The sequence below is a fragment of the Hibiscus syriacus genome, unplaced genomic scaffold (genome assembly GCF_006381635.1).
Source record: "Hibiscus syriacus cultivar Baekdansim isolate YM2019G1 unplaced genomic scaffold, ASM638163v2 tig00110816_pilon, whole genome shotgun sequence".
NCBI lineage: Eukaryota > Viridiplantae > Streptophyta > Magnoliopsida > Malvales > Malvaceae > Hibiscus > Hibiscus syriacus.
Window position 1 is genome coordinate 339,337 of NW_024062873.1, and position 22,110 is coordinate 361,446.

Consider the following 22,110-nt stretch of genomic DNA (forward strand, 5'->3'; position numbering starts at 1 on the left):
GGAGTGAATTGTGCTGCAGATGATCAAAATCTCAGGCTGTTAGGAGATGTTATCTTTGTCAATAATTTTAGAAAGGTTGTTTCATTGTTCAACAACTAAAAATTATATAAACAATGTAATCCGTATCAAAATAGCAATGAAAAAAAATGATGCATTAGTTTCTTTAATCAACTTTACAATTTTTAACATGGTATCAATCGCTGAGGGTCATGGGGTCTTGCCTTTCATTGTTGCTTAGTTTCTCACCTCTTTCTGAGGATCATCCAATAAAGAGATTAATGTGGTATTGGATGAATCAAATTACATGCTATGGAAATAGCATGTTCTTCTTACGGTGCACAATCATCGTTTGGAACGACTTCTTAATGGAACCATGCCTATTCCACCTGAGTTCGTTGTTAATGCTGAAGGTATATCTGTTGTTAACGAGGCATATGAGGATTTCATGGCATAAGACAGTGCTCTTGCCTCGTGGCTCTTGTCAACGATCAGTGCTCATCTTCTACCTCAGTTTGTTGGCGCTGAGTCTACAGCAGCTGTCTGGAGCACAGTTATCAAGTTCTTTGCCAATAAATCAACAACTACAGTGATGAATCTGCACTATAAGCTTCAATAGCTAAGGAAGGGTGATAATTCGATGCGTGTGTACCTCACTCGCATCAAAGAAGTTTATGATGCCCTTGCATCCTATGGCAGTCCGGTTTCGCAGGTTGAACATGTAGTAAGTATCCTCAAAGGGTTGCCAAGAGAGTATCAGTCTTTTATGCCTGAAAATCTTCCCATGAGTGCAAGTGTGGTTCAAGGACAATTACATGGTGGACTACAAGATCTGGAAATTCTTATGAGTTCAAACAACAGCTTTCAACGATGTGTGGTGGTCGAGCTGGTGGTAGAGGTCAAACACAACTTCAATGTCAATTTTGGTAAGAATGGTCATTCGGTTGATAGATGATGGTACAGATTTGACGTGATTTTGTAGGAGTCCTTGCCACTAGTGCTCGGTCATAGTACAAGGACGAGTCGAGCAGTGTTAACTATGTTAACCTTGATAATGTTGCTTGTACATGTTGTGCCAACAAGACTGGAGCAGACTCTGTGTCTACATAAGCAAGTGTGGCTCCTGCTGCAGCTCTAAATTCATCACGTACTCAGTGGATTATGGACTCGGGTGCGACGCATCATGTCACTCCTGATGCCTCCCGTATTAGTTATCCAACAGATCTTGATGGATCGGGTAATCTTGTTGTTGGAAATTGATCTTCTCTTACAGTTAAATTAACAGGTCGATCTGTTTTAAGGTTACCTTCTCAAACTTTTCTCCTTAATGATCTATTGTATGTCCCTAAAATTATTAAACACATTCTCTCAGTTTCGAAGATTGCTAAGGATAATCACATCTACTTTGAATTTCATGTTGATGGTTGTAGTGTTCGACATGAAGTAAAAAGCAAAGTCATTCTTCGAGGGAAGCATACAAGATTTCTCTATTCGTTTACTTTGGATAGTCAGTTGAATGGTTGTAATAATGCAGAAGCTTATACAATACATGATCATTGTAATTCCTTTGAACTCTGGCATATGAGATTAGGTCATCAGTTTTTTCTACTTTGAAATTGGTTTGTAATTCCATTTCTGTTAACATTCCAAGTAATGCAAATCAATTGTGCTTACTGTTTGGGTAAAAGTCACAAGTTGCCCTTTGTTGATTCAACCACAATTTATGATATGCCATTTCATCTTGTGTTAACCGATCTTTGGGGGCCTTCACCTGAGCCTTCAGCTAGAGTTCGTTATTATATCTCCTTTGTAGACGCGTGTACTAGGCATACATGGGAGTATCTGTTGAAAAAAGTCACAGGCGATTGTTGCCTTTAGATTGTTTAAAACCATGGTTCAGAATCAATTCTCACTACCAATCAAAGCAATACAAACTGATTGGGGTGGTGAATACATGAACTGGTCATATGGGTTAGATCGTGAAGGTGTTTTACATAGAGTCACTTGCCCTCATTCATCCGAGCAAAATGAGGTTGTTGAGCGTAAGCACAGATACCTAATAGAGTTGGCTCTAGTGCTTTTGGCTCAAGCTTTACTTCCAATCAGGTTTTGGTCTTATGCAGTAACCACAGCTGCATACTTAGTAAATAGATGTCAACCAAGGTGTTAAACAATGTTTCTCACTTTGATAAATTATTTTCCAAGAAACCTGATTATAAAACCATGCAAGTTTTTGGCTGTAGATGTTTTCCACATCTGCGAGAGTTTCAACCTCATAAGTTAATGCCATGATCTCAAGAATGCATATTTATGGGCTACAGTTCTCAACATCAAGGGTTTCAATACCTTGGAACAAATGGTTGAATTTTTATTAGTAGACATGTGAAATTTGATGAGCTTATTTTTCCTTTTGTAGCTGATAAACAATGTAATGGTCTTCGTGTGGTTACCTCACCACGGTCAACAACACTTGATATTATTCCTAGAAGACATGCTGAATATCCTCCTAAAGTGGTCCATTCTCTGGAATCTACTAGTATACATTCTCAGACAAGTCAAACTGAGAATGAACATGTGATTGAGTCAGGTGATGTGCATGAATCTTCATATCACTCGACTAGAAGTCCACAACTCAGTACAGCTCCACTGGTCATTACTGAAGGAGCTCCCGAGCCAGCTTAGCATTCTCTTGAAGTTGATATTATGCCTGATCAAGTACCCTTAATCAACACTTAATCAACACTCATCCAATGGTTACTAGAAGTAAGCATGGTATTTCAAACCAAATGTGTTTTTTGCTAGGGAGGATATTGTTATTCCTGTTGATATTCATCAGGCTCTATAGTTCATTCAATGGACATCAGCTGTTCATGATGAACTTGCTGCTTTACAATGAAATGGAACATGGTCATTAGTTCCATTACCAACTGGAAGAACAACAGTTGGCTGTAAATGGTTATTCAAATTGAAGAAAAATCATGATGGCACAGTACAACATTACAAAGCAAGGCTTGTTGCCAATGGGTTTCTACAAGTACCTGGACAAGATTTTAAAGAAACTTTCAGTCCAGTAGTTAAGTTTCCAACCTAAACGTTATTATATCTATTATTATAACTAACAACTGGCCACTACCACATGTGGATGTTAATAATGCATTCCTTCATGGTGATTTGAGTGAGAAAGTATTCATAAAGCAACCAACGAGCTTTGAAAAGGTGGCTGAGGATGGCACTAAGCTTGTATGTAAGCTTCATAAGGCTTTATATGGGCTGCGTCAAGCTCCCAGGAACTGGAACAACAAATTAAAAGAAAGTCTAATACATATGGGATTTCAAATGTCAAAGGCAGATGCATCATTATTTGTCTCACTTGTTCAAGGGGAAGTAACATATGTACTTGTCTATGTAGATGGCATTGTGATCACTGGTCAATCTACTACTGCAATAGATCAAGTAGTTCATGCACTCAGAGTCAGTTTTTCATTAAAGGACCTTGGTGAGTTGTATTATTTTCTAGGAGTTAAAGTTCAGCGCAGTAATGATGGAATAATGTTGTCTCAAAAGAAGTTCATTTTAAAAATGTTAGCAAAGTCTGGTTTGTCAAAGGCAACACCTACCATCACTCATATGGTATTCACCAATAAACTTCAAAAGGAAGCAGGAAAACTCATTGAAGATGCTCAAAAATTTTGAAGTATGGTTGGAGCGTTGCTCTATGCCTGCCACACGAGACCTGGCATAGTATATAGTGTGAGTAAGGTTACTCAGTTCATGCATGAACCACGTGAGAATCACCTATTGGCTGCCAAACACATTATGATATCTAGATGGCATTATTGAATACGGTATCTAGCTAGCAGTGAGAGTAGTTGCATTTGCATATGCTGATTGGGGTGGTTGTGTGGATGATCGAAGATCCATGTCCGGTCAGTATGTTCTAGTTGGTGGTAACTTAGTGTCCTGGAGTACAAATAAGTAGAAAGTTGTCTCTAGATCCACCATGGAAGCAGAATATCACAGCCTAGCAGATATGGTTGCAGAAGTTACTTGGATCGATGCATTGTTGAATGATATTGGAGTAATAGTTGGTGGTAACTTAGTGTCCTGGAGTACAAATAAGTATAAAGTTGTCTCTAGATCCACCATGGAAGCAGAATATCATAGCCTAGCAGATATGGTTGCAGAAGTTACTTGGATCGATGCATTGTTGAATGATATTGGAGTAATAAGGCAAGAAAAACCGATTGTATGGTGTGACAACACAAGTGCAATATCCTTAAGTGCTAATCATGTTCAACATTCACAATCTAAACATGTAGATTTAGATGTGCATTTTGTCAGAGAAAATATTGCTGGAAATCATATGTTTATTAGCTATGTTCCTGCTGCACATCAACTTACTGATGGGTTCACAAAGCCGCTGTCAAAATTAGCATTTGCATTATTCCGAGAGAAGGTGCATGTTTGTCTAACAAAGGAAGGAGGAAAAAAAGTAGGAGGAATGTTAGAGGAATGATTGTGCAGCTGATCACGTTGCATGGAATGATGTATGACGTGCATGGAGAAGGTTCAAGAAGCTTGCAGTCATGCTTATGTGCAAGGAGTGCACTGTGCTGCAGATGATCAAAATCTCAGGCTGTTAGGAGCGGTTATCTTTGTCAATTATGTTAGAAAGGTTGCTTCATTGTTCAACAACTAAAAATTATATAAACAATGTAATCTGTATCAAAATAGCAATGAAAAAAATGATGCATTAGTTTGTTGAATCAACTTTACAATTCTTAACAAAGCCCATACTCAAACACATTTGGTTGAGTATTACTCGTCATTATCTTCCTCATCACCCTCAGCTGACTCAGCACCAACTTCTTCATAATCCTTCTCCAGTGCTGCAAGGTTCTCACGAGCCTTTGAGAATTCACCTTCTTCCATACCTTCGCCAACATACCAATGAACGAAGGCACACTTGGCATATATGAGATCAAACTTGTGGTTGGAAATCATTGAAACGATTCTTTGGACCTTAGCAAGATCACCATCAAGCTCACAAGCACAGGTTAGTTTTGTGTTGCAATGGGAATTTCCTGGTGAACTATCATTAGTGGCCGAGGAGGTAAAATTCTATGCTCCTTCAAAAAATTGTTGTAGTTAGAAATGATAATGGGGACAATATTAGAATTTACTTCATCTACTTTTACCTAGATGTGTTTAGAGTTAAGTTCGATTATTATCTAATTTTTTTTATACATCTGACCAACCCAAATTATTTATTTTATTTAAAAAATAATAAAATGTTTTATATTAATATTAATATATTTTATAATTAAATTTAAATAAATATTAATTTAAATTCATTAAATGATCCCAATGATAAAAATAAATGTTATCTCTTTAGAAGATTTGGATTCGAATAGCTGTATTTATAAGATATATGTATGTCATGTTAGAAAAAATATAAATAGCTACTATCTTATAATCCCCTCGTACTATTTAATTTTATTATTTAGATTTTAATTTAAATTGAGTCAAATTAACTCAAATTTTAACATTTTTATCAAGTCCATCCTAGTCAGTTCTTACCTGATGGGCCCTTGATGGATTTACTTCCTCCCATGTTTGTATAGAATAATAGGTATTAATTTGAAAAGACCCAATTTCATAGAGGCCGTATATATCCATAATAGCCTACATCATTCTCCTATGTCGTTTCACTGATTTTTTAATTAATAATATTTTGCTTTAATATTATAAAAATATATATTTATAATTTATTCATGAAAATGATTTTAATATATAATTTATTCATATAATTCTTTTTTTTCTTCTAAACGATGTTTAGATAATCTTTAAGATTTGAATGACCTTCTAGTTGTTTTTGTCATTTTTAATATCATGTAAAACGACACTCCTCACTGTTGTCCTGTCGATATGAATTTTAAGTCATTGGTACCCACCGATTCAATGGAATTACAAATAATTTATTTATTTTTGTTTAAAATAAAATTATATAGGGATGGACATGATCCGAACCTGATTCGACCGACTCGAAATAATAATAAAAATATTATTTTTATTCAATAAAAACGATGATTTAATTGAAAAATAATATATATAGGGTATTATTGTAATTATTCCTAAATATATAAGGTATAATTATATTTTCCCCGAATCGGGTCAGATATTTTTCACTGAAACCCAAATTCGACCCGACCAGATCCGACCCGACCCGAATCTAATTTTATTTTAAAAAACGACCCGATCTTTTTCTCCCATGCTCATCCCTAAAATTATCCCATCACTCTTTATTAATCTAGTGAGATAATTCTAATCCTTATTAATAAGACATGCCGTGTGGTGTAAATTAACAGATTCAAAATGGAACTTAAAATATTATACCTTACGTTCGGATAACTAATTAATTACTACTAATATAAAAAGTTAAGAAATATATTCGTGTAATTTTATTTGAATTGTTAAAATTAATTGAAAAATAAGTGAAAGAAAAATAAATCTGGTAAAATTAAATATTGAAAAAAATAAATTATGACATATAATTAAATTATGACATATTAATAAAACGAATAAATAAAAAGTATGTATATATAAATAAATCTATTTATCAAATTTAACCGATAAATAATTAAAGATAAAATAATATATATATATTAATTAGTTTTATGTTTGATTTTAAATAAATTTTTAAATATTTTATTTTAAAATAATATACAAATCCATAAAACACAAAAACGCTCTTAAAAATGATTTTCAGTTATTTGTAATTAAATTAGTATTGTATTAACTAATGATTTTAATTTAATCAATATATATCGCAAATATTTTCTTTTGAAAAACTTAAATATATTGTAATAAATTATATAAAAGTAAAAAAAAATACTTTTCCTTGCTCTTTATTTCCAGAATTGAATTTCTTTCACATTGAAAAATTGATTTACCTAAAATTCCTAATTTTCTTTACCATTCTAAGCTATAGACATTTGTAATTTTTCTGGTAAGTTAAAACCTAGGGTAATTATGTTGTATAGTAGCCCAATTGGTAAGGGATGGTAGTAAATGAAGGCAAACTAAAATGTTACAAAAAAATATAATATTTTTGGTTAAACATAATTTAAAATGTTAATTTTTTCGTAATGTTTTTTATTATATCTAAAATATTATAAAAATATAATTTTTTTCGTTGTCAACTAAAAAAATTAAAAAATTTAACATTTTAAATTATATATAACTGAAAATATTAGACTTTTTATAATATATTTGATTGTGCGCATTCATTGTCGTTCCTTAAATTAAATTTACGTCCACCTTCCCTAAAATCTAACCTACCCTTGCGGCTTGCACTGAGGCAAGTGGTGTTCATATGGGAGCCGCATGGCATGCTATAGTAGATTGTAGAACAGTAGAATTCTCTAGAGTCTACACTCTAGGCCACTTCCTCCACCGGCCTTGCCGAATAGGCTCAAAACTTCAAGACCCAAACAGGGGTGGGGGGATCATTTTCTTGGTTTTAGAAATTTTTATTTAATGGAAAATATTCCATTTGTATTAGATGAAAAGGATTTAAAAACTATTTTAAAGTAATATATTTTAAAAACTATTGAAATGACTATCTAGCTCAATTGGTAGAGCACAAGGTTTTTAATCTTGGGATCGTGAGATCGAGTCCCACGGAGTACATTTCATAATTCAGAGGTCTTCTACGGAAGTTGCTCTTAACCTGGTGTGGGGGGCCAGCCTATTATCTTACCTCCGCTTGCCCCATTACATATGGGAATGGACAACCTATTATTTTACCTCTCCTTACCCCATTACATATGGGAATGAGGATCAGCTAATTTTTTTATTAACAAAAGTATTTTAAATATATAAAAATAATTTTAATTACTTACTTCAAAAAAATAATTTAATATTTAAATTAAATAAATGATATGATTTACTTTTGAATTAAACCAATTGAAAAAAAAGCATTAGGGGAACGACAAAAAAGTAGAAGAAAAAAGTTTAAATATTTCTTTTTAGGGTTTTGAGAGGCTTGGGTTGGGATTTATTTATTTAATATTGTATTTATTTATTTATTTATACATAATTTATTATATTTTATCTTTATTTTTAATTTTTTTGACTGACGGAGATCTTCCACGGAAGTTGCTTTTAATCTGACGTTGAGGGTAACATACTACTTACCTCTCTTATCCCATTATATATGAGAATAGGATTTTATTATCTTAAAAAAAAACTAAGCTTTTTCCTTTTGTACATCAAGGAAAGAAAGAAAAGATGAAAAGAATAATCTCTTTTATCATCCTTTTATGTTTACTACTTAAAAACTGTAAGTAAGACATTAAAGTATCATACTTTTTCTTCTATTGCCTGATTTAAAGGCGTTGTTTGAGGCATCTCTGCTTTAAGACTTTCCTATGAAAAGGATGGGAGTATAAAATGGAGAACTAGAAAATTTCTAATACTTTTGTATACATATAAGGATTTCTAACGAGAAAACAAAGAATATGTGGAACCGTCATGAATCAACACAAGAACCCAACCCAATAAGTAACAAGTGTTAGCAAATACAATCCCCAGAAGAACAGTCATGCTCTTTGGTTAAAAAAAAGTCATGCTCTGATTAAAATATTCATAACCCATTTAATTATAGTGGTAATAAGTAGTTCTTATATGAACAAAAGGAAAAAGTAGTTCTTAATTATTGCTTGACAGATCAAAATCCATTAGTTTCCCACTTGAATAGTGGCAGAAAGATAAAATATAGCAGTATCTATTGTAAATATATTTTATATGTTACTTTCTGTCTGTTACTTTTCCTTCTGTTATAACAAAAGCAGTCATTAGTTTGGAGTATTAGCCTGGGGTGGTTGTCTCGCTTCTTGTGTATCCTTTTGTATCTTTATCTTCTTTTTCAAAACTTTTTTCACATCATATGCTTTGTTTTTCCTAAAGATCTGCTTTTTGTAGTTTTCGTCTCCAATGGCTACTCTTGGTGATATTGGGGTGTCTGCCTTAATCAATATTTTGAGTGCATTTGCGTTCTTGTTGGCTTTTGCTCTGCTGAGAATTCAACCGATCAATGACAGAGTTTACTTCCCAAAATGGTATATCAATGGAGGGAGAGCAAGTCCGAGGAGGGGTGGGAATTTTGTGGCGAAGTTTGTCAACCTGGATTTCAAGACTTATCTTACTTTCTTGAACTGGATGCCTCAAGCTTTGAAGATGAGCGAGACCGAGCTTATCAATCATGCTGGCCTTGATTCTGCTGTTTTCCTCAGAATTTACACTCTCGGGTACGCTTTGCTCGTTGATTGTGGCTAATATGCAGTTTCTTTTGATACAAAGATTGAATTTTGTACAATAATTTGCTTTGTTTCAAGTTTTTTACATTGTGTGTCTCAAGTCTCAACGCAAAATGAAGAAACTTCACCTTTACTTTTCTCGAGAATCCATACTCGACGGTTATCAATCTTTTTGTTTTATTCCAGGTCCTTCTCTACTTGTTTTGGGTTCTGGGATTTATTTATTGAGCAAATTCTGGAATTTGAAGGAGAATAAACTGTGATAGAGAGTGTTTCAAATTATATTTATGTGATTGATTCTTTGAATCAAATTTGACTAAGAACAAGCTCCTTCCCCGTTCATTTGACGCAGTAACTCTATATCTAAGTTGATCGCGGTATATGGTTAATACCTGCGTTAAAAACTTAAAATCATAGTATGTCTTGAATTATTCATGCAGTGTTGCGTTTAGTGAAGATTGGGGTTCCTTTAGTTGCAATTATATCTGCTTTGAATCACTGTCATTTTTACTTTTCGAGGAATATCATTCCCATTGGATATCAGTTACATTTAGCTGAAGCTGCACTAATGGCAACTAGTTGTAGAACTATCTGAAGCAGCTCTTTTACACTATTTAAGAGTTAAAAAGCATCCTACTGTTTCCCATGATCGATGCCTTTGGTTGCTGAACGGATTAAGCATAATTTTTGCACATTCAAGTCCTGAATGATGGTTTTTACAGTTTAGCATATTTTACATCGTTTGGATTTTGGACTTGTTTGTATATGGAGCTCGGTGGACTAGATGATTTATGCATCTTCTCTGGGTATTATAACTATTAATGTTTTTTTATCTCTTCGAATAAAAGATAAAAATTTCTTTAATCTATTCATAGAAGGCCTCCATTACCTCACCTTTTAATTTTCGTTGTCTTGACTTCAGAACCTTGACTGTTTCTTTGATTACTGAGGCATTTATGTCCACCTTCAGGATAAAGAGAGAAGCTTTAATATCTGTGACCATTTTTCTAACACAGTTGTTTCCTCCCTTACAGCTTAAAGATTTTCGTGCCCATAACAGTTGTGGCACTTGTTATCCTTATTCCGGTGAATGTGTCAAGTGGAACATTATTTTTCCTGAGGAAAGAATTGGTTGTGAGCGACATTGATAAGCTTTCAATATCCAACGTTCGTCCTGAATCTATAAGGTAAGTTTAGCATGTTATCTTTAAGAAACATCTCCTTGCTGCTTTTCTAGCAATTCTAACGAGCTATGGTTGAGTTTCAGGTTTTTTGTTCATATTGGATTAGAATACTTGTTCACGTTTTGGATATGTTTCATGCTTTACAAGGAATATGATAACGTAGCAACAATGAGGTTGCATTTCTTGGCCTCAGAGTGTAGGCGTGCAGAACAGTTCACTGTGAGTTGCGCATTCTATTTTACAATATTAAGAACAGTTGCAGCATATTTAAAGTTGAGAAGCAACCTTTACCATTAATATTTGAGGATTGAAAATTTGGTGAATTTTGCAGGTAGCTGTGAGGAACGTGCCACAGATTTCAGGTCGCACAATAGCAGATTCTCTGGATCACTTCTTTAAAACCAATCACCCTGATACTTATCTTTGTCACCAGGTAATCAACTCCTTTTGCGTAAGATTTTCTTATGCTTTTAATTAGAATCAGAGTTTCAAATGCATAATATACATGTAGAACGTCCATGTCCTTTCTTGTGGGGCTTTATGTGGCTTTATATTCCGGCATTATGATAAGCAGGCGGTATATAATGCAAACAAATTCGCTAGACTGGTGAGGAAACGAGAGAGGCTTCAAAATTGGCTGGACTATCACCAATTGAAATTTGAAAGACATCCGGAGAAGAGACCAACTAAAAAGGTAGTTTATGCTTATATACCATGGTAGTGGCAGAAGTTGTAAGCTCTATTTTTATGGTTTTACTTAACGATTCATCCAATATTTCATGGACCTATTCATTTTCTTCCTTGAATGCTTTCTACTTTCAGATAGGTTTTCTTGGGCTATGGGGTGAAAATGTCAATTCCATTGATTTCTACAAACAACAGATAAAAGAATTTGATAAACAAGTAAGCTCCTGCTGCTGTTTCATTCCAATACATTCAGTATTTAAATGTTCCAAATATTGTTTTTACTTATTTTCTTTCCGAGCTTTTCTGGACCTTTGGATGGCTCTGATAGTCTGTCTATTGCATCGTTTTTAACTGTCTCAGATGGAACTAGAGCGCCAGAAGGTTCTCAATGACTCCAAATCTATCCTTCCTGTTGCTTTTGTATCATTCAAATCACGTTGGGGGGCTGCTGTTTGTGCACAGACGCAACAAAGCAAAAATCCTACACTATGGTTGACAGATTGGGCTCCAGAACCCCGTGATGTTTATTGGCGAAATCTAGCTATACCATTTGTCTCATTGACCATTCGGAAAACAATAATATCAATATCAGTATTTGCCTTGGTATTTTTCTACATGATACCCATCGCTTTTGTGCAATCTCTTGCAAATTTAGAGGGTCTTGAAAGAGTTGCTCCTTTCCTTAGGCCAGTTATAGAACTGTAAGTTATCAATTCTTAGCTTATAGATTCAACAATTGTGATTTACCTATATGCATTTATATTTAGATGCTCTAAACATTTTTTCCCCAAAATTAATGTTAGAATAGTGCTTGCTTTCATTCCTATTACTTTAGATCACTTAGAAAATGATTGTTTATGTTCTATATACACTGTTCTGTAAGCAACAAACTGGGGAGGTAATCTTTTCTTTCTTGCCATATTGGATTCAGGGTGCCACATTGTTATTGTTTTCATTTTTAGCTGTCTGAATTACATGCAGAGAAAAGTCATTGTAAATCATTCTAAGTAATATTTCTGTATTTGGAAGGTTGCTAGTTTATTCCCTTTTAAAATTTTACAGTCTCTTCAACTCGGGAGACTTTCCCGCGATGATATTATACCATTTTAGCAACTTTCAGACTTAATATTATGTAATCAAAGAATGTTTAGTATCTTGAAACTTTGTAACTTGATTTTGTATACTCACAAAGTGTTACATGAAAATAATATGTAGGGGCTTCATCAAATCTTTCTTGCAAGGTTTCCTTCCGGGTCTCGCTCTTAAAATCTTTTTGTATATACTGCCTACAATTTTGATGATCATGTCCAAGATCGAGGGACATATGGCTATATCAACTCTTGAACGAAGAGCATCAGCAAAGTACTATTATTTTATGTTGGTGAATGTGTTCTTGGGGAGTATAGTGACTGGAACAGCTTTTCAGCAATTGCACTCTTTCCTTCACCAACCACCGACCCAGTAACGTTCCTTTCAACTCTCTTTAATTTTTTTCTTGTAATTATTATCTTAAGATGTTAGAGAACCGTCTTAAATTGCTAATTTCTTTTACTGAAACATGAGATCTAGACGAAGAGAGGAACAGGAATCTTCGAATGAATGCCTGCTATATATAGAAACTTAGATGGAATCCCACGATAATGGTCCTTAAAAAAGGTCTGACTGATATAAAACTATAAACGGTTCCTTTTCTGCTTCAGTGCTTTGACTGTCTATAGTACCCTATAAGGTTAGTAAATGGAGCCTCTCAAGATGCTGAAATAGCGCTGCTTGAGATGCTGCAATGGACGACCTCAGTAGGCTAGGACGAGATGCCTACGGAAGGAGTAGTAATCCGTAACATACTGCAGTCCTTGAGACCTTTAAAGATACCGAAACAAGTGCAACTCACATCCACTGCTAAATTAAATTTGGCTCCACCTGAGGCCAACAGCTTATGAAGCTGCAAACATCAGCATAGCAATGAACAATAGTTAACTGGGAAGACGGCAAAGAGTGTTGGTCCCTGGGAACTAGTTGTGAGTATAGTACTAGCATGTAAATTTAGCATACCACAATATTTAGGTTAAGTCACCTTTCATCCTGCTTGGGGGACATATTTTGAATCGTCAAGTGCAAATTTTGGGTGATCTTTAGTGTATAGCATTGAAAATGTCTTATCAAAAGTTCTGCTTTTTTTACTCTATTGCAGGATCCCTAGAACCATAGGGGTGTCGATTCCGATGAAGGCCACTTTTTTTATTACATATATAATGGTTGATGGATGGGCTGGTATAGCTGGTGAAATTCTCCGACTTAAACCATTGGTTATTTTTCATCTCAAGAACATGTTTCTGGTGAAGACTGAACGAGACAGGGAAAAGGCAATGGACCCGGGCAGTGTGGACTATCCGGAAACTCTCCCGAGTCTCCAACTGTACTTCCTTTTGGGAATTGTGTATGCTGTGGTTACTCCCATCCTTCTTCCTTTCATATTAGTCTTCTTTGCCTTTGCCTACCTGGTTTACCGTCATCAGGTTGGTTCATGAACCATGCTTTTATATTTATTCACTCATTAGGATACTCAGTCACAGGTCATAACTGATAAAACCTTACTCTCAGGAGAGATAAAGTTAGTTGATTAATATGAAGATTGTTTAGCAAATCATGTTAGTTGTAGATCTTCTGTTGTATTATCATAAGTTTAATAATCTCATTTTCCATTTGTTCATATGCAGATAATTAACGTCTACAATCCCCGGTATGAGAGCGGTGCTGCATTCTGGCCACATGTGCACAGCCGCATAATAGCAAGCTTATTGATCTCTCAACTTCTATTGCTGGGCCTTCTCAGTACAAAAAAGGCTGCCAATTCAACTCCCCTTCTTGTTATCTTACCCGTATTGACCTTATCCTTCCATAAATATTGCAAAAGCCGCTTTGAACCCGCATTCAGAAAGTATCCACTGGAGGTAAGTTGATTCGAGCGAGTAGCTGACTCGATTCTATTGACACCTATTGTTATAGTAAACAAGTTGGACATTCCTTGTCCATGCAGTACTTATACTTCTATGATATTTTCCAATAATCGAATGGATGTTCTTTTATCATCTTTTCGCAGGAAGCAATGGCAAAGGACTTGATGGATCGGACCACAGAACCTGATATAAACTTAAAAGCTTTCTTAGCTGACGCATACTTGCACCCGATATTCCGAACTTTTGAGGAAGAGGAGATGGTAGAGGTCAGAGTTGATAAAGTTAGAGTTGACAGACACCAAACTAATGCTGAAACTGCCCAAACTAGAGAAGATTTCAGTTCCTCCTCCCCGCCGCATCATGTACATCGTCACTCATCTCCGCCTCACCATAGCTATCAACCCACCTCCCCACCGCAAGACGTCTATCTCCATGGAATCGCATCCCAATACGAGTATAACCTCTCTTCCCCTCCCCATTATGGATACCATTACGAAGCAGAACCATGGACCTCAAGGGACTAATGCTTAGAAAGTGTTACCAGTTTGTGAGATTTCTACTTACCACCAAGGACTAGGCATTGATGATGGAGTCATTTTCTTTTCCTAGATATGAACTTCCCCTCTGGTTGTAATTTTTGATAGTTTACTAGTGGAGTTACAGAGTCCATGATTTCCTTTTCTCGTTTGTTCGTACATTATTGATTTGTCAATGTAAAATGTATTGCTCTACAGCAGCAGAAACCATTAGGTCTAATTATGCCTCCAGTCCTTGTACTCTTTGGATTTTTAAAATTTAGTCCTTTTATTTATAATGTTTATAAGTCATATTCACGTTTATCTCACCACCCTTAACGGGTCTAATTTTTATCTCATCATCGACCTACCACATGTGAAACATGTACGTATCCCTGCCCAATTAGATGTGAAGTGATATATTCTCATGATACTCATTCCACTGGCATCCCTACTTTTTTTCATTATAATGCTTGTATGTCAGTGTTGTGGGCTCTCTTCTACATCTTCACACCCTCCAACAGTGCTTACGTTTATCTAATATCAACTTGAGTTGGACTGAGACTTGCAAGTGGTCATCTTAATCTTCTTGAGTTGATACCTTCTTGGAATTGGAATTTTTTTTTGATAAAAGTTGGAAGTTCTCATTAAAAACTCTCTTCGTATTCGTCCACATACTAAAGTATGTTAACGAACATTGAAAGGAAGAAAAAAATACCTCATATTTCATTAAATAAAACACCCAATACATATGAAAACATGGAATACCCTTAAACGAGGATATACACCATTACAAAAATATACACTCACTAAACCAATGTTGATGTATAAAATGTTGTACAGCGGGTGAAGTGAGTGAATTACAAAAGTTATGACAAAAAAAAAAGATGGTCAAATTCTCGATTTATGATTCACCTCTTTTGATTTGAATGAAGAGCCATTGTCCATTAGTAAATTATCTTATGGAAGCATGAGGTAAGATCTCTCTTTTATCTCAATGGGATGCTTTGTTATATGCCTCGAGTATTTGATGACCATATAATTATCCTGTGATTAGGTTAGATATAGAACTATGATAATCGGACGGAAATCACTACAAGCCTAATATATTTACACCACGTCTTTAAGTTATATGAGCCTCTCGCTATTGGATTTTGAGATAGAACTGGCGAAGAGTATAACAAATTTAACAAAGCCGGGATCTTTCAGCAAGACCTAAACCAATTCAAGAAATCATATTTCATTTCCATAAGCATTAGGAGACACAGGTTTAACACACATAATCACAGAATCTAGGAAAGATAAATCATCATCAAATCCACTAAAAGTGCACACTACTTAAGAACGGTAAGTTTGACTTGATCCACGAATTACTTGAGCGTTCAAGTGCATTACTTCATGTATTTCAGCAGGAATTTCCTGTGGAAGTCATTCCTTATGGTATCATTAATGAAGCGCTTTTGAGGCTTGGTTTCACCACGGGCCTGGTTCTTGAAGACCACATCATCGTCCCACCTAAACCACATAAACAAATATCAAGAAAGAACTAAGCCCATTCGCAAGGTCAGGCTTTAGTTAAATAACACCGCGGCAGGGGAGGTTCTGATATCTCATGCAAGGTACCTTCTTTTTACACCGAAAGATGTTTGGTTATTCAGTAGTGGATTTCCCCGAAGAAGCTCAGCCTCTTTGGCTTTTAGCCGGTCTTCTTGCTCTAGCTTTTCCTGCACAAACATAAGGCATTTCTTTCGTTATTGATGAAATATTTTAAATAATACATTCTATAGATGTAAAATCAAGAAGATATCCAACAGCATAGAACCTCTAGAGTAATTAGCAATGAAACTATTGTATAGAGTTTACCTGACGAAGTTTCTCCTCAGCCTTCTCTTTCCTTATTCGTTCAAGCTCAGCCATTAGAGCTTCTCCGTCATCCTCATCATCATCATCGTCGTCATCACTAAGAAAAAAATTGAGATATTTAAGAAAAGTAGAAACGCAGCAATATCCAAAAGTTACCAAAACAAAAAGGATAATTCTTTTATAGATTGCACACGCAACGTAACTACAAGTTTTTCACAATTGTACTAGCATTCTATTGACTTCAGTAAGACGAAGCATCAAACTATATACCTCATGTTACGGCAAGCCTTCTAAATGATCCAAAAAATTTAAAAGATTTCAATCATCAGAGACAAATTGTACTAGCATAAAAATATAGAGGCAGCAAATAGAACCTTTCATCATCATTGTTGAAATCCACATCAGAATCATCAGCGTCAACACTGCGTGGAACAATTCGATCTTCAGTCTCCCTTTTCCCCCCTACAAGTCACATACACAGTTAGTAAAGTGCTTTGAGAGCTCACTGATTCAATAATAAATAGGCCAGCTGACAATTTACCTTCCAAAAGAAGATGGTTCCCCTTCCTATGATCTCTATCATCTACAAAAATATACTCACATATTAAGAACAAAATGGTAGCAAATTTATGGCGACCATAAATATAGAAGACAAGAATTCATGCAAATAAACAAAGAAGCGTTGCTAAAATGTTCCCCTCTTTACCATTATAGGACTTATCTTTTGATGAGAAATGTCTCCGTTCACGCTCTTCAAGCTCATCATGGAGATTTCTCTTCTGCAACTCATCCCGGGTGTCTTGCCCATCCTTTCTGCATTATCACACGTGCAAAACAAACCGATAAGTAATCTCATTTATATCATAAGTAGAGCTACAAGACACCTCTTAATGCCTAGAAGTAGGATTTTGAACTATGTCGCTCCAACTTTCCCTTCTTCTTGAAATACCTATGTCTGACACTTGCGCCTAAAAAACAGGTATGCCAATATGACCTCCAAATATTTTTCAAATACATGAAACTAAGAAAAGTTAGATTATACTCGTAACTACTCAATGAACAAACAAGACCAGGATAACAGTAACTACTCAATGAACAAACAAGATTTAGTTTCAGCCAGAATGATTACCCTCTATCTGCATACATCATACATTCAATTAAGAACAAAAACAAAACTAACAAAATAACAGAAACATGTTCTGATACCCTGAATTTTACTCTTGGGCCATTGACACCCTAATGCATATGAAAACAATCATATAAAATATAGAGAAGCTACAAAAGAATCACCTAGGCTTTAGAGTAGTATGAGCTGCAAGGTCTCTCGACGAATACTTCTGAGATGGCCCGAAAATGCGAGTACCGCCTTGTTCATTCCCACCTTTGGCAGGTTGCCATGTTGGTCTAGCAGCAGTTGTCATGTTTTCTTCAAAATATTAAACATATAAACTTATAAGGACCAATGCAAAATATTCGGAAAAAAGAACTTCTGGGTATCTAAGAAAGAAGTATTTTTTTCTTCAAAATTTACAATTTGGAATAAGAAGAAAGAGCTAAATAACTTGGAGAATTGGTTCGATTTATAAAGTTTTATCATATCGGAACAAGTACAGAAACCCTAATATTCATAGGATGAATAGATGCATACCAAATAACCAGAATCTGCCTAATTTAACATATCTATACTTCTATAAAAGCAATCCCCGAAGCAAAGAGCTTCCGATTTAAGGCATGGTTGAATAGACTGTTACATGCCTGTAACTAGAAGAGTTTGGGCAAGAAAAACTTACCGGTTTGAAGGTTAGAAGCGACCAAAAGCAGCGGCGCGGTGACCTAGATGCTTCGTGTCTGGGTGATCGGCGCGCGTTAGTGAAGCCGAACTTGAATTGAAAATCCCGAAGCTGATGTCCTTGCTATTTGAATCAAAGAATTCGATGCTATCAATTTGATGAAAAACTCTGCGGCAGACTTTGCTCTTTGAAAAGTAGATAACAACATAGTTATTAACAGTTTTTTTAAATAAATTTAGGTTAAACTACAATAGTAGTCACTAAACCTTTAGATATATTTTATTTTGGTCACAAAAATTGAAAACTTTAATTGGAGTCACTCTCATTTTGGTTATTCGACCATTAAACCATTAACGATGGGTGGTGTGAAACGCCCACATGTTAATGAAAGTTAAGTCAACATGCTCACAAATTATTTTTTAAAATAAATTAATATCATACAATAAGATGACAATACATGTCACAAATTCACAGCTTGCATAACATAATGCTTTTGCATCATTACCATTTTGCTGAGTTAGAACATCATATATTTCATTGATATATACTGTTCAGTGTTTCAATCCTCGGTTTGGCATTGGTTATTGAATTCTATCAGAGCGTTTTAATATTTACTGTTGCAGGAATTTAAATTTGTTTCATTCTACTGCAGGGGGAGGATGGTTAGCTTCACTTTGTGTGGCGGGTTTTACAGCTACTGATGTGAGAAATATTATGAAAACAGAAATGACAGATACTTAGCCGATGTCAAAACCTTCCTCCTTTTCTTCTATAGAATTATCGACTTCGAGTAGTATCATTTGTTAGTTCAATATTTTATCCTACAGTATTGGGGACAACTGCTTGAACATGCCTCCCTTCCCTACTCGCCTCCTCCGTTCTATTCTACATGACCTGTTCGGGGTAAAGTTTCATTTCCCTCTTTACAGCAAAAACATATGAACAAGGTTTTTCTTGAACAAAGTTTTACTAATTTTATTCTTCTGGTTTTCAGGTTGCCATCTGATGTGAAAATGGTTTTTCATCCAAATATTTGCTCTGCACTCTCTGCAGATGTTGCAGTATTTGCCTTTGCATACATTTCACATTTGGGAGTTGGTAAGATGAAAATTTATGGTTCGGAGCCCATAAAATGCAGTTAATCCATGCTTAATTTGTTATCTGCATATGTTAGTGGATTAATTTGAGTGGATATGATAACTTATCCTTACGATATTATGCTAATGTTAACAACTTAACATGTTTATAGTCTTTCGAGTGAAAACTTTTAACTATTACAAGTGGAAACTCGTGCAATAAATTAAAGAAAAACGAATATTTTATCAAATATTTAGGCACAGATGGAAAAGGCAGCAAGTTCAGTTATCATGCTTTTGGTTGCTCACTGTCACTGCTTAGACAGACTGAGAAACCTTTAATTATTACAAGTGGAAACTTTCTTCTGGAAATAGTTTTTTGCTCTGTCTTTCACCTCAGAAACTTGCCTTGAACTATCTAACCTAGATCTTACCAAGCTTGTAAGTTGCTTCCAGTCCTGAATAAATAGTTCCCCCCAGTTTTTAGTGCTTAGTACCATATTTTCCTTGACGGGTTTCTTTCTTTACTGTTGTTAGTCGTTATAAAAAGTTACTCTAAATCTGTTTTTTCTTTGCCTTGGATTTTACAGGCTGAGATATGGGATTATGCAATATGTTATCAGTTGTTTCTTTCTTTTACGATTGCTTTGATTTGATGCTTTTCCTCAAATGTGTTTTTGTTAATATATAAAGTTTAGGGTTGTTTCATCTCAATGCGGTCTGGCTTTTGCCTTTTATTTGCTTGTTTTAAGATGGGGTTTGCATGGAATCTTCTTTATTAGTTTGTTTAAAACTTGTCTCTAACGTTTTACCTCGATAGTTTTGCTAAATTCTGTTCCGGTTAGCCATTTACTGAAGATGAGATAACTTATTAGGATGTAATGTGCTTTTGACTTTTTGTTCTTCAGTTTCTTGCACTTATTGATATCTTAAAATCCTTTTACTTTCATAGTTTCCTTTTCAAAAGATGTACTGTATGTTTATGCATGCAAGTCAAAGAGTTGTGGTCAGTATGTGCTACGGTGATATTTTCGGTGTGCAGCTATGGTTTTTTGCTTCTTGAACGCTTGAAAACCGTTTATTGTCTTGAGATAATCAAAGAAAATTCTCATTTGTCTATTAGAATTTTGTTTTTGTTAATGTTTTGCTGCAGGATCAAGTAATAGCCTAATAGCTATGAAGATGAGGTCCTTTTCCGATGAAAACATGATGCCCGAAACCGAAATAGGATCAACCGGTTCACCTTTTTCATTGCTTTATCATTACAACACTACATCCAAACCTGGCTTGAGTTCTCTGCAACGAACTTGAATCCGTCATGAACCTGCTCTTGTTGTTTCTCCAATCCGTACCATTTCTCCCACAGCTTAATCAGGGAACAAAAGTGATTGGGAGACTAAAACCACACAGGTCGGGAAACAGAAGTCTGCTGTGAAGGGCTCTAATCAAATAGCATCCAAGGTTCTGGGGCCAAAGCAGCTATTGAAGAAACCTTCTGTTCCTAAGAAAGCGAAGGGACCAAACATTCCGGAAGCCAAACGTGAGAAGAAAAATCTTGACTTCGATCTTGATGGAACAAAATTTGATTTCTCCGGGGTGCCTTCCCCCATTTGCTTTTGTACAGATGTTGCAAGAGTGTGCTACAAGTGGGGTGCCAGTGGTTGGCAATCCTCGTGTTGTACCATTAATATATCAGAATGCCCTGTTCCTATGAGTCCCACCAGGCCGGGTGCTCGTGTGGCTGGGAGAAAAATGACCAAGGGAGCATATTTCAAACTTCTACTGAGACTTGCAGCTGAAGGTTATGATCTTTCTCATCCTGTTGACTTGAAAGACCACTGGGGTAGGCATGGTGCAAACAAGTTGGTTACAATCAAATAACGATACAGATGGCTGGTAGCTGGGTATGATATTTAGTATTTTCAAATATATACATGCTCTGCTTTCTAGTTTGAATGTACTTTACTGCTATTTCCTAGCGATGGTCTGAAAGGTCGGATTGTAAATATAGTTTCTCTGACTTTCTTTGGCAAAAGCTTAGAATCGGATGCTCCTTAGCATTTGGCAGCCCGATGCTGTTAAAATAACTTGCGTGGATATTATTTCCTTCTCCTAAGTAACTTCATTGCATTTTTTCTCCTTTTCCATTACATGGTACGGCATTAGGTATATATTAGAAGAATCAGGTACTGGACACGACAGTTTTCTCAGGAAATCAGGTACCGGACACGGCATTAGGTATATATTAGGTGCTCTGTTCACCTGAGGTCTAACGAACAGTTCAAATACATATGACATGCAAAAGTTTAGATGTTAAATGTGGCGAAGGTCAATCATAGATGTAGGAAGAGCTATCTTAGTTTATCTATCTGCCATGCTTTTATGTTTTTGATGCGTTTATCTATACATTATTTTCGCAAGAGATGCTCCGTTGAAATCGTTTCTTCCAAGAAAGTTTTAAAGAATTTAAAGCCTTGTTACTTCCCTTCCAAGTGTAAAGTTTACAGAAGATTGAGGGAACTTTCAGTTTGTATACCTGACATCATGTTGCAGAAGATTTCAATGCTATATAAGTTCTATCAGGTTCTTCTTTTTGGCATATTGAATAATTTGTTAAAAAGGTTACACCAAATTCAAGGTAAACGTCACACTGGCCATGTTTCTATGGCCAAAATCAAGATCATAACATCATAAATGGTTACATACAACAAGAAAAAGGGG

At 35.4% G+C, this 22,110-nt stretch overlaps 3 protein-coding genes and 1 pseudogene across 5 annotated transcripts; 3 read left to right on the top strand and 1 right to left on the bottom strand.

Moving 5' to 3' along the window:
• Nucleotides 1-3,321: 3,321 nt before the first annotated feature.
• Nucleotides 3,322-3,976, top strand: LOC120141915 (uncharacterized mitochondrial protein AtMg00810-like). The gene is made up of 2 exons (XM_039156675.1): nt 3,322-3,627; nt 3,851-3,976. The coding sequence occupies exons 1-2, from the start codon at nt 3,322-3,324 to the stop codon at nt 3,974-3,976; spliced, it is 432 nt and encodes a 143-aa protein (XP_039012606.1).
• Nucleotides 3,977-8,905: 4,929 nt separating this feature from the next.
• On the top strand, nt 8,906-14,912 carry LOC120141962 (CSC1-like protein At1g32090). Its single transcript, XM_039156724.1, has 11 exons — nt 8,906-9,308; nt 10,352-10,504; nt 10,585-10,720; nt 10,833-10,934; nt 11,076-11,195; nt 11,324-11,404; nt 11,549-11,889; nt 12,404-12,649; nt 13,380-13,704; nt 13,906-14,139; nt 14,289-14,912. The coding sequence occupies exons 1-11, from the start codon at nt 8,995-8,997 to the stop codon at nt 14,667-14,669; spliced, it is 2,433 nt and encodes an 810-aa protein (XP_039012655.1). The 5' UTR covers nt 8,906-8,994; the 3' UTR covers nt 14,670-14,912.
• A 972-nt stretch (nt 14,913-15,884) lies between these two features.
• On the bottom strand, nt 15,885-18,483 carry LOC120141931 (protein CWC15 homolog A-like). 3 transcript variants are annotated; one of them, XM_039156688.1, is made up of 10 exons: nt 18,382-18,483; nt 18,314-18,329; nt 18,172-18,189; nt 17,814-17,972; nt 17,230-17,336; nt 17,065-17,106; nt 16,898-16,985; nt 16,524-16,620; nt 16,284-16,384; nt 15,885-16,175 (listed from the first exon to the last, which is right to left on the bottom strand). In XM_039156688.1, exons 4-10 carry the CDS (start codon nt 17,942-17,944, stop codon nt 16,052-16,054), a joined length of 690 nt encoding a protein of 229 aa, XP_039012619.1. In that variant the 5' UTR covers nt 17,945-17,972; nt 18,172-18,189; nt 18,314-18,329; nt 18,382-18,483; the 3' UTR covers nt 15,885-16,051. The 3 variants fall into 3 exon arrangements, with proteins under 3 accessions (XP_039012619.1, XP_039012620.1, XP_039012621.1); XM_039156689.1 differs by lacking the exon at nt 18,172-18,189 and having other exon boundaries at nt 17,814-17,963; nt 18,300-18,329; XM_039156690.1 differs by lacking the exons at nt 18,172-18,189; nt 18,382-18,483 and having other exon boundaries at nt 17,814-17,949.
• Nucleotides 18,484-20,445: 1,962 nt separating this feature from the next.
• LOC120141930 lies at nt 20,446-21,454 on the top strand (annotated as a pseudogene).
• The last annotated feature ends 656 nt before the right edge of the window (nt 21,455-22,110 follow it).

Bases quoted from the DNA above. Each gene is read 5' to 3' on its own strand.
- LOC120141915 (XM_039156675.1), top strand. From the start codon at position 3,322: ATGGGATTTCAAATGTCAAAGGCAGATGCATCATTATTTGTCTCACTT. The intron at 3,628-3,850 runs GTATTCACCAAT...TACGGTATCTAG, and splicing joins CACCTACCATCACTCATATG to CTAGCAGTGAGAGTAGTTGC.
- LOC120141962 (XM_039156724.1), top strand. From the start codon at position 8,995: ATGGCTACTCTTGGTGATATTGGGGTGTCTGCCTTAATCAATATTTTG. The intron at 9,309-10,351 runs GTACGCTTTGCT...CCTCCCTTACAG, and splicing joins CTCAGAATTTACACTCTCGG to CTTAAAGATTTTCGTGCCCA. The intron at 10,721-10,832 runs GTGAGTTGCGCA...TGAATTTTGCAG, and splicing joins GGCGTGCAGAACAGTTCACT to GTAGCTGTGAGGAACGTGCC.
- LOC120141931 (XM_039156688.1), bottom strand. From the start codon at position 17,944: ATGACAACTGCTGCTAGACCAACATGGCAACCTGCCAAAGGTGGGAAT. The intron at 16,621-16,897 runs GTTCTATTTGCT...TTTTTTTCTTAG, and splicing joins TTCAACAATGATGATGAAAG to TGATGACGACGATGATGATG. The intron at 16,176-16,283 runs GTACCTTGCATG...TATGTGGTTTAG, and splicing joins TCTTTCGGTGTAAAAAGAAG to GTGGGACGATGATGTGGTCT.